General features: G+C 35.4%; 1 protein-coding gene and 1 pseudogene across 1 annotated transcript; one reads left to right on the forward strand and one right to left on the reverse strand.

The window, feature by feature from the left end:
- The first annotated feature begins 3,246 nt into the window (after window positions 1-3,246).
- LOC105160019 (pentatricopeptide repeat-containing protein At5g66520 pseudogene) lies at window positions 3,247-5,017 on the forward strand (annotated as a pseudogene).
- A 176-nt stretch (window positions 5,018-5,193) lies between these two features.
- LOC105160020 (uncharacterized) lies at window positions 5,194-9,057 on the reverse strand. Its single transcript, XM_011077275.3, has 11 exons — window positions 8,801-9,057; window positions 8,044-8,197; window positions 7,843-7,914; window positions 7,514-7,585; window positions 6,909-6,980; window positions 6,668-6,811; window positions 6,508-6,588; window positions 6,332-6,403; window positions 6,151-6,222; window positions 5,587-5,658; window positions 5,194-5,502 (listed from the first exon to the last, which is right to left on the reverse strand). Exons 1-11 carry the CDS (start codon window positions 8,901-8,903, stop codon window positions 5,412-5,414), a joined length of 1,005 nt encoding a protein of 334 aa, XP_011075577.1. The 5' UTR covers window positions 8,904-9,057; the 3' UTR covers window positions 5,194-5,411.
- Window positions 9,058-11,267: the final 2,210 nt, after the last annotated feature.

Raw genomic sequence — 11,267 nt, forward strand, 5'->3', positions numbered from 1 at the left:
CATTCCTATATTTATCACCAATACAAATAAATACAGTTTCAAAATTCAGGCACGAGTAATACAAAGATCTTTCCAAAAGTAACCCGATGTAAATAATATAACCGTTCTAAATTTTCGTCAAGTACATTCCAATTAAAAAAATAAATTTTTTTAGACAAGTTTAATATTAAGAACAATTTCTAACAATGTGTTATAGTGCTTGTCTCAAATTGGAACGGTCAGGCATGAACTGTTCCTAAATACTTGTAATGCCATTTATAAGGATGGATAGCCAACCGTTATCGGTCCAGATTAATTCAGTCATTTTCAAACATTTCCAAAGGAAAAAAAAAACCGTTCATAGATTTATTTCTATCCTCTCTCTCTCTCTCTTGTCAACTTCTATATCACTTTTTATTCTCTCTCTCTCTCTCTCTCTCTCTCTCTCTCTCTCTCTCTCTCTCTCTCTCTCTCTCTCTCTCTCTCTCTCTCGAATTTTCTCATTATATTTATTTTTTATTTTTTATTTATCTAATTAATATATTTTTTAAATAATATTAGTTTTTAAAATCTAAATCAATAGTGCACACACATTTAAGTGTGCTATATATATATATATATATATAGTTGTTTTTAATTTTTGATCTTAAAGTTCTATTTGTCATTAAATTAAAACATAATTCAGATTAGCAGATTGATTATGAACTAAAACTACTTATAATAAATAATAAAAGTTTTTGGGTAAACCCTCAATTTATAAATTGGCATCATTCCAAAACATTTGATGGCATATGTGGTTGAGGTTGATTTACATTAGAAATTAATATAAAGAGTTTGTGTATTTTACAAAAAGAAATTAAAAAGAAAAGGGTGGGGGTGGGGGTGGGGGTGGGGGTGGGGGTGGGGGGGTTAGTGGCAACTTTGGGAATTGTGTGTCTTTCCTAATATATATTGACTCGGCCTTCTAGATTAGGCTTATTTCTAGGCCTTGACAAGTTAGTAAGGCTAATGCAAAGTATAGCATTTGTTACCTTTCTCATGGGCCAGCAAGACTTGACCTGTTGAGCTGCCCTGATGGGAGCCCACTCCCTTATTCATGGGCATTGAGGAATAGCTAAACATCCTCTTACTACAACTAATTAAAGTTTTTTTTCACGTCTTGTAATCTAACAAATAGCTAAGAAAACTGAAATTTTTACACTATTGTTTGAGAGTCAAGTATAAAAGATCAAGTCCAACTAAATAAGAATATATTACCATTGAAGTTTGTATGAATTTCTTAAATTATTAAATTAATTAATGAAACTTGAACTAAATACAATTTCATAAATATTCGTATATATACTTATGTATGTAAATTTATCTCAAATTGTGTTTACATCATAAAATGAAATATGCTTTTGAAATAGACATAAATTCCTCCCCATAGAAGACATAAAATGCAGAAAATAGTGATAATCACATTTGAAAGGCCTCTGTTATAGTCTTTCGATGTCTAAGTTAGATATGTCGTAAGTGATAAATGGTTAAATCTTAAGAAATATTAGAGTAACAAAAGTTGTTATTGGGGCATGGAGGATCATTTCCCTACTTGCATGCTTTCACTTGAACCATAAATTTAGGAATGACCCATTAGTCATAGTAAACCCATACATACTCACATTTGAATTTGATTGAGACAGGTTTGGAACCAATATTTTGAAAATTGAACCAGTGATTGAACCGAATAAATTACTAAGTCATTGGATCATTGATCTGAAATCGAATTGAAAAAATCAATCAACCCAGAATATATTATATACATATCCTATTTTTGTTTTCATATAGTGGATCCGACTATAGAAAGAAGTGTAGTGTTTCCTTTAAATGAGCCACTATCACCTTTGTTGTCCAAATTAGAAATTTCTCTCATATTTAGCTTAAATTTCCATAGATGATGTCAGTGATGTGTACCGGGATCTAGTAGCACCACAAGATTGAAGGATATTATTGAAGATTATCAGAGCACTAACCTGTAAACAATTATCAGTACTCCAATGTTCAAGTCAATAACATATTTAATGGAATAAAATGAGAAAACCTTGAATACATGTGAGATTTGTGGTGAAATAAATTGTATAAACAGGGATTAAGTGTTTGAATACAAAAAAAATGAAGCTGAAGTCTAAGTAGAGTGCAGAAAATAGTAAGACCGTGTTGTTTGAAAAGTATGGTGAGCTTTCTAAATACTTTAGACCTCTATTTATAGGAGGAGTTTGGGAGAGATTTTCATATTTGTTAAGTGCAAATGAGATATCCTATAGATCCTTAGGATATCAGTTTTGTAGTGATGATGTCCATCCGTTATTTGAAGTTATCTCCTAAGAGATATGTTGGTTTGAATGAGTCTTGACCAATCAGTTGGGACTATAGGGGAAATGGTAACCTGCTGCTTCTAACAGTAGATTCAGTCGGATATAAGGTCCTTGCTAGAACCCTTTTAGGGTGATGTGGCTCATGACGTCAAGAAACTACTAATGTGGCAGCTTTGTTGTTTGGTAACTAAGCTTGTTGATTGTGCCATGTTTATGCACTCTATCTCATCAACAGGGCGATAGAACTAGACTGAGGCTCTTGCGCCTTGAAAATTGTGTTGGGCTAGCAGGGTCTTGGCCTGCTGGGTTGTGCGAATAGGTCTGTGACTACTTAGTTTTGATGTGGACTGAATTTCATAATTGGGCTTGAATGTTAATTGTGATAGGCATCATCCTGTAATTTTTTTTCTAGCTAATTTAAGAATTTTAGTTCTTACACATTAAGTAATTAAGTTATATGTATATATATAATTTATTTTCGCCCCAAACTAATAAAATATTTTTTTTATGAATAACTTTAAAATAAAAACATGTAATTAAGTCAAATTCATAATTTGTACTATCTACACTATATATTAATTGGTGACTAATGAATTTGGTGTTATGGTATTGTATAACTACTTTTCCATAATTTTTTTCTTTTTTTTTATTCAATTGCACTTGATTCGTTTCCCTCCATTATTTATATTTTTTATTTTTTTTATAAATCTAATATTTATATTAAATTGTCATTTTATATATACTTTTACGTGATTTTGCCTATCAATAGGTATTTTATTTAAAATAGGATACAACACAAATTACTAGTAATTACATAAAAGATTTGGGCTCCAGCCCAACACCTTCAAATTCTCATACCCAAAGATTTTATTGGACGCATACAAATTGTTTATGCCTATTTTAAGCATATATTTATTGTTTCATGCAAAGTGCAGACCGTTTCTCTATTTGACAAGATTCAAGAAGTGCATTGCATCTGTGCAAATGAGGTTAGGGGTTGGAACAAATGAGCAGCAGATGCCTTCAGCTGTTGGAAAAATGCAAGAACATAAAGCAATTAAAGCAGGCTCATGCATTGGTGATGACAAGTGGGCTTGGGAGCAATGGTTTTGCTCTCAGCAGGATCTTGGCATTCTGCTCAGACCCTTTTCATGGCGGCCTCTCTTATGGCTACAAAATCTTTCGAAACATTGAGAACCCCACAATTTGCATTTGTAACACGATGATCAAGGCTTTTCTGCTCAAAGATGAAAACTTTAGAGGCATGGAGGTATACAAGTTGATGTTGAGGTATGGGATGTGCCCTGATAATTACACTCTTCCTTACGTCTTGAAAGCTTGTGCAAACATGAAAAGTTTGGATCTTGGAGGTTCGGTTCATGGGCATGGTTTGAAGTTGGGTTTTGTGTCTGATAATTTTGTGGGCAACTCTTTGATTGTTATGTACTCTGCTGTTGGTGAAATGGGAGCAGCAAGATGTGTTTTTGAAGAGATTTCTTGCCGTTGTGTTGTCTCTTGGACAGTTTTGGTTTCTGGGTATGCTAAGAAAGGGGAAGTTTGTTCAGCAAGATTGGTTTTTGATGAAGCCCCAGTTAAGGATAGGGGGATTTGGGGTGCTATGATCTCAGGGTATGTGCAAAACAATTGTTTTAAAGAAGGGTTGAGATTGTTTAGGTTGATGCAGTTGAGTGGTATTAAGCCTGATGAGGCAAGTTTTGTTAGCGTACTTTGTGCTTGTGCTCATTTGGGCTCTCTTGAAATTGGGAAATGGATTCATAGATATGTGGAGAAGCACAAAATGCCAGTTACTGTTAAATTGGGCACTGCCCTGATTGACATGTACTCAAAATGTGGGTGCTTGGATTTGGCTGAGAAGGTGTTTGATAAAATGCCTCACAGGGATGTCATTTGCTGGAACACGATGATTTCAGGATATGCTATGAATGGTAATGGAGAAATGGCCCTTAGATTGTTCGATGAGATGCAAAAGTCCAGGGTACGGCCGGATAACGTGACGCTTATATCTTTGCTCACTGCTTGTAGCTACTCAGACATGGCACACGAAGGCCTACATTTGTTGTATATTATGTGTAATGTGTACCATATTGAGCCCAAAAGCGAGCATTATGGATGTATAGTCGATTTGCTCACCCGGGCGAGGCTCATTGAAGAAGCTAATGCCATAATTCAAAAGATGCCCATCTCCGGTTCTTCCTCTGAAGAAGCTATAGCTTGGAGGGCACTACTTAGTGCTGCTTGTAGTCATGGTCAAGTCAATATGGTGGAGGCGGCTGCGGAGAGGGTCATGGCATTAGAACGCCATAGTGGAGCTTATGTTTTGCTAGCTAATGCATATACAGCTGCAGGAAGACACAGTGAAGCACGGAGGATTAGGAATGTGATGAAAAACCGAGGTGTGGAAAAGACACCCGGTTGTAGCTCTATAGAGATTAACGGTATAGTCCACGAGTTTATTGCTGGGGAGAAGATGCACTTTGAAATAGATGAAATACAACAACTTCTGGAGGTCATTAAGAAGCAGTTAGATACTCCACAGTGCAGCTTAAGCTTTGACGTAATTTTGTAGGTATGGGGCTTTTCTTTCTTTATATCAAATATTGCTTGTATTGAACCCCTGCTGTTAGATCAAATACGAGGAGTATAGTGAGCAAAATGTTGGTCCATTCCTACATTAAAACAAGAAATCGTACTGGTCAATCTCCAAACTTCGACACTGTTAATCATCTCAGAAAGAAATACTAACATAGTCCATGAACTCCGGTCGGGGATGAATTATGCTCCCGTATTAGCAATGGTTCATCCGCATATTAGCATCATTAACGAGCAATTTGACAATAAATAAAGGAGAGTAATAATACCAAATATTACTGCAAGATGACATAATATATACAGAGTGCTGGCAACTTAGAAGCCCAAGCTTCAATGATGTTTTAATTGGGAGCTACACGTTACATGAATCTTTTGGCATCAATTGTTCTGAATACTAACTGATTCATATGACCACAAAATAATAACTAACAAAAATCAATACTCAGCGAGGAAAAATGATTCATTCGACTAAACTACAAAGTCTGAATCCGAGAGTTCCAGGACTTTGTGTTCACCAATAGGTTTCACGCCTGGGCGGAATGAATTTCCTTCAATGTACCTGTGAGAGGAATTGAATAAAAAAGATTAAGGGTTAACTGCAAAGATAATAAGTTTGTTAGGTTAACTCTGAAGTGGAACTCACATTTCCTTTAAAAATGGGTGCTTATAGAAGGTATCAGGTATCCTCCCAGAAAATTGATTGTGATCCAAGTACCTGAATAAGAGAAACAGCACAATGGGTCAAACATATCTCTAGCCTGCCACTCATAATAAGCAGTAATTCTTGCTTTTCATTTATCAGAGATCCTTTTCTCAATTAACTTCAAATACCCATTCATTCCAAGGATAAGAAACCTAAAACACAAAACATAACTTTCTGCAGCTGTCTGATGCCAAAAGAATACCGAGCTTTCCTTGAATCCTCATAAGCTTTGGGCTCTTGTTTCAGGTTTAATGCAGACATGAATATAAAAGTGGAGAAATACCAGCAGAGAGAAAAGGTTAAAAGAAGCAACATAATGTGCATAATATAGTCATCAACTTGACCATTTGTCCTATCCTGTTTGCCACATGACTAAACTAGATCATCCAAGCAGGGACATTAGATGCTGCTTTAAACTAATAGAAGATACTTCTCCAACTTTCAGAGCTGATAATGGCATTGTGATATCTGTTTATAAGTATAATACCAATGATGCATACTTACAAGTAGGTCAGTCGAGGAATGTGAGCAAGTCCAAATGGTATAACTCCAGTCATCTTGTTATAGGATAAATATCTGGAGCCGACAGAAGCAGTGTTAGCTAGAAAACAGCAAAATGGAAATGGGAAACAGAACAAGAAGACAGTGTCATGCAGATACTTCCTTTGTACATACAAAAACTTACAGGATCTCCAAGTTCGTCAAATTAGCCAGCTGTGATGGAACACCTCCAGTGAGGTAATTGTTATTAAGGTACCTGCAATATAACATCTTGGGATCCTCAATGACTACTCTTGTTAATAAAACAAACAAAAGCAATCAATTAGCCAATCAACAAACTTTAAAACGAACAATACATACAGATTACGCAGAGCTGGGAAGCATCCTTCAATTCGGATAAGTTCCCTTATGGTTCCGACCAAGTGATTGTTACCGACATCTCTGGAGAATGTTTAAAGCATTGTTGGCTAAAGGAGACAATGTCACACATTACAACAGTAAAGGTTAATGGAAATCTTACAGATGCCGCAGATTTGCCAGAGTTCCCAATTCAGGTGGAATTCTCCCGGTCAAACGATTTTCATGTAGTTGGAGATAACGAAGCTCAGGAAGATTCGCAAGCTCCTTTGGAATTTCACCCTTAAAATTGTTAAAACTCAGATAGCTGCAGAGAATTACAAAGTTATGTATTAATTATGCAAAAAGAAGACTGAAAGAATAAGTTTAATAGAACTGAATAGTTTGAAATCATTATCACTCACAGATGCGTTAGCTGCTTGAGTTCGCCAATTTCAGGAGGAATGGCATCTTGCAGTTTATTCCACCTCAAATTACTGAAGTAACAACGAAAAGTACAAAATCAAGGAAAAAAGAAATCAGCAACAGGCAAAAGTTTTATAATAATGAAAAGAAAGAAGAAACTGAAGTTAGAAAGTACACATTGAGCCGTGGGGATTTCAAATTCGACAGGAACTCAGTAGAGATAAGGTTGGTGTTAAATATGTTATAGTGCTAAGCAATAAGCCCATATTACATGCAGAATCAATGCCTGCAAATCGAGGAACTTCTTGCAGCAGCATACCAGATTTTAACCAGCATATTTGCTTGTGTGCCCATGTATGAGAACAAAATACAAGCAAAAGATCTTAGATACTGGTTGGATTTCTTAACTTTATGCTCGTAATATTCATCTCCTTTTGCTAACTGGCCGGGGACAATCAAAACCCATCCTTGACCCCAATAATCCAGTAACATTTATTACATCCAAGTTCCAACAATCATTACTTATTTAACTAGAGCAATAATATGCCATGCAGCAACCAAAAAAAATTTTATTGTTCATCTATGAGAAAGTGCAGGACTGTACAGAATCTTGAGACGCTTCAACCGTCCAATTTGAGATGGAATTGGACCTGTCAGTTTGTTATTATGCAGATCCCTGCCAAAAGAAACAGCGTAAGTGGATTTAGAAATGGTGCAAGTGAAGGAAAATTGAAGATGACAGAAAATTTGTGGTAATGGCATGATATCTTTGAATCAAGACAGAATTTTCCAAGTACTTATTCAAGTTTGTTTTTATATTCTACCATAAAATGAAGAACCAAAGACAAAAGTAAGTGAAATGACAGCTGCTGCATCAAAACAATGAAAAAGAATTGCTCGTACAACACCAAAGAAAAGAAAGGGGAAACATACAGCCTAGTCAGATCCACCAGATTGGTAACTGCGAGTGGAAAAGGACCAACGATAGAAACTGCATATACTTCTCTGCAAGGCAAATTTAAAGGAAATGAAAAAAATTTGAGAAACTCAAATAGTATAGACAACTTTGTGAAAGAATATGCTTTGCAGTAAGAAATTTGCTTAAATGAAAGAGCAAAAGAGATGGAAACTCACAATTCAGTAACAACTCTATAGTCACTCCCACTCACGGTGGAACATGTTACACCAGACCATGGAGGCAAATCACCATCTCCACAAGGATCATCGCCAACCCATGCGTACACCACTCTCCATCCAAGTGATGCCTTTATTTCGTTTAATGCTTTCACTGTAATTAGCATCAGCCCAGGAAACTTCAGATCTACAAACTCTACAAACTTTATGAAGTATGCAAATCAAATCACATCCAGAACTGCGTGTATTCCATGTCGATGTTAAAATTGGTACTCAACCACTATACAGATTAGGATTAAGTACTACCTATTGGAAAAGAGAAATAGCAATTTAGCTCCAACATCCTAGATACTAATACTAGTAAGACTTCCCCCCATCTCCTGCCACAGAAAGGCATTTGACACAAATCCAATGTACTAAAGCTCTATGACTAAAACTCGCCTCAACTTAATTAAGCAAAATAATGGAACTACCAAGTAAGCCACTAAAACAAAGCATCTAAAAACTACCCGACTTCTCTTACAGATTTCAGTATCAGAAACAAATTCATCCACAAATAAAAATCATATTACAGCTACTAAAAACGAATCCAAACTAATCAATCACAGTAAAACCCATCCATGACCAACAGTCACCCTGGAACTAAACCTAGAATTCTTCCAAAATCAAACCGACAGAAGAACTCAGCTCTTCTGAAGCACAAAGCAAACTCTCCAACACCAAAAACGTGAGAAAAGGAATGGATCCAGGAAGTTACCGTCTCGCTTGAGAGTCTTGCAATGGACGGCGTCGCTCAGGAGCAATTGGACCACGATAAAGAGATGAAAAACTGAGGAAAGAAAACGGAGATGAGGCGCCATTTCTGGATTCGCTTCTCCTCTAGGGATTATTACATACAGTACCCCACTCACTGTGTGTAATGTGCGCGAGGGAGAGATGATCTAATGAAGGTGTTGTTGAGTTGGAGACGACGCGTGAAATCGGCTGATCCCGTCGGTGGATTTTCCTTCTCTTAATCCTTTTATATTTTACAGTTCAAAATAATAACCTGTGTTCATATTTCACATAATTAAAAATACTTTTTATTATTTAAAAATTATTAAAATTTTTAATTTTAACGATTATTTAACAACTACCTCAATTTATTATTTTTTTTAAATTTTCATTCGTTTGTAATAGAATTGACCGAAATATTTTTATAAATTATATATTTTAAAAAAATTTGAACCTTTTTTTATGAAATTGATAATTTTTTTATCCACTTCAACTGATTATTTTAATTTTTTTTAAAAAAAATACAGTAAATACAAAGTCGTTTTCAAATATTCAACCAACAATTATATAATTTCATAAAATATTAAAGAGTGTTCGTAATGTTTCAAACAATGATGGGGTGTTTGTATTTTTTTAAATAACGGGAAGTATTTATAATTATGTCAAATCTTAGGGAGCTCGTTGTTATTTATCCTTTCATTTATTAAGAGGAAAAAAATAAGAAACAGAAGAGAAAAAAAATTAAAAATGATAAAAATAATAAAAATAAGGCTAAATCTAATTACACAAATACCTCAGGGTGCATTTCGAATGATGGGTGTGAATTTAAAGTACGGATTTGAAGAAATAATTTCATACGACTTCAATTTGAAAAAACAAAAATTTGAAATCCAAAGTACATATTTGAAGAAATAATTTCATATGACTTCAATTAAATTTAAAAAAAATAAAATCCATCAATATTCAACAAAACTTACTTCAAATTATAATTGAAAGATTTTTAATCCAATAAATTTAGAATTGCCCAAATATATTAATTAGGTTGATATCAATGATAATTTTGAGCTGAAAACTGAATGTCTTGTCCACTGGACGGCTTTACATCACGAACCAGATTAGTGATTGGAGGGGTTATCGAAAACTGAAACCCTCCGAAGCTTATGATAGATTCGAGGTACAAGACGATGAGGGTCGCAGAGCTGGAATTCGATGTCTTAAATACGTACATACAAATAGAGACAACTTTTATTATAGGAGTCAATTGTTATCTCTGAAACCCTTAGACGAAGACGGTATTAACGGCTACCGTTTTGAGTTGTCGAGTTAGTCAAATCAAGTGAATTTTGCTATATTGTACGCATTGTAATTTGCATAGAAATATTCTTAAAAGCAAAAGCTTATATAAACACTTTTAGAATAAAATTATTTTGACATATCAAAGAATGTGCAGAGTGGATATCAGACAAATCTTAACAACTATTACAATGATTTGGAGTACCAAACTCCTTAATATATACAAACCAATATATTATAGAAATAATGAATGAATGACAGTGATAAGAAAACTAAAAAGGAAAACAAACACTGTTAACAAAAGTCGGCTCAGAATCTACCAGATCCAACAAGAAAGGTACACGGTCACAACAGTTCCGTACCTAGCGAGCACCAAGCCACAGTAACACCACAGATCACCAAAAAACCCGACCACACAAAACCGATCACTCAGATCTGTTTTCTCACACTATCACAAAGGGGCATCACAACTCACGTTTTCACGAAGAAAAAGAGTAAGAGGACTTTTAGGGATTTCAGTATTTCTTGTACAGTAAAGGGGAGGAACACCCCTATTTATATGGACGAGACAAGAGGTGAGAATGGAAGGCCATAGAGGCTTTCCTTAAACCATTGGATTCGTATAGGAAAGGGTTCATGGAAACCGGTGAGAGAGAAGGAAAGAAATAACATAGAGATTTGGAGAAGAAGAAGCAGACGGCGTAAGAGAGAAATGAGGGTTAGGGCAACACTGAGGTATATAAGTACTGGGTAAGTGGGTCGGGTCATGGGCCAGTGCTGGTGTGCTGCCAGGTAGACTTGGGATTGGGTATTTAATTTGGGCCTACCAAACTAGGTCATGGGCCATAATAACACACTCCACCTTGGACCAGACCTTAATAAAGGAACTGAGTCTTGGAGTTTTATTTGGATATGGCGTTCTCATCGTAGCCTTCGGGCCCGCTCCCCAGTACCTGCAGAAAACAAGAGACTTACACACAGCAGAGTTAGTCAGGAGCTAGATTCAAAATTTTTAAACAGTTAATAAATTTCTCGATAGGAAGACACTTTGTACCCATATCAGCTGGGTTTTCCTCTGTTTTTACCTTTTTCTAGTTTGATAACTTCTTTGTTAACAATGTCCCCAATAAAATGAAACCTCACATCAATGTGTTTAG

Source organism: Sesamum indicum, linkage group LG4 (assembly GCF_026168435.1).
Source record: "Sesamum indicum cultivar Baizhima isolate 11 linkage group LG4, ASM2616843v1, whole genome shotgun sequence".
Taxonomy (NCBI): Eukaryota; Viridiplantae; Streptophyta; class Magnoliopsida; order Lamiales; family Pedaliaceae; genus Sesamum; species Sesamum indicum.

Excerpts from the sequence above, each read along its gene's own strand:
- LOC105160020 (XM_011077275.3), bottom strand. The coding sequence starts at position 8,903 with ATGGCGCCTCATCTCCGTTTTCTTTCCTCAGTTTTTCATCTCTTTATC. Across the intron at positions 6,812-6,908 it reads CTCAAGCAGCTAACGCATCT|CTATCTGAGTTTTAACAATT; the intron begins GTGAGTGATAAT and ends AATTCTCTGCAG. Across the intron at positions 6,404-6,507 it reads TTCCCAGCTCTGCGTAATCT|GTACCTTAATAACAATTACC; the intron begins GTATGTATTGTT and ends GTTATATTGCAG.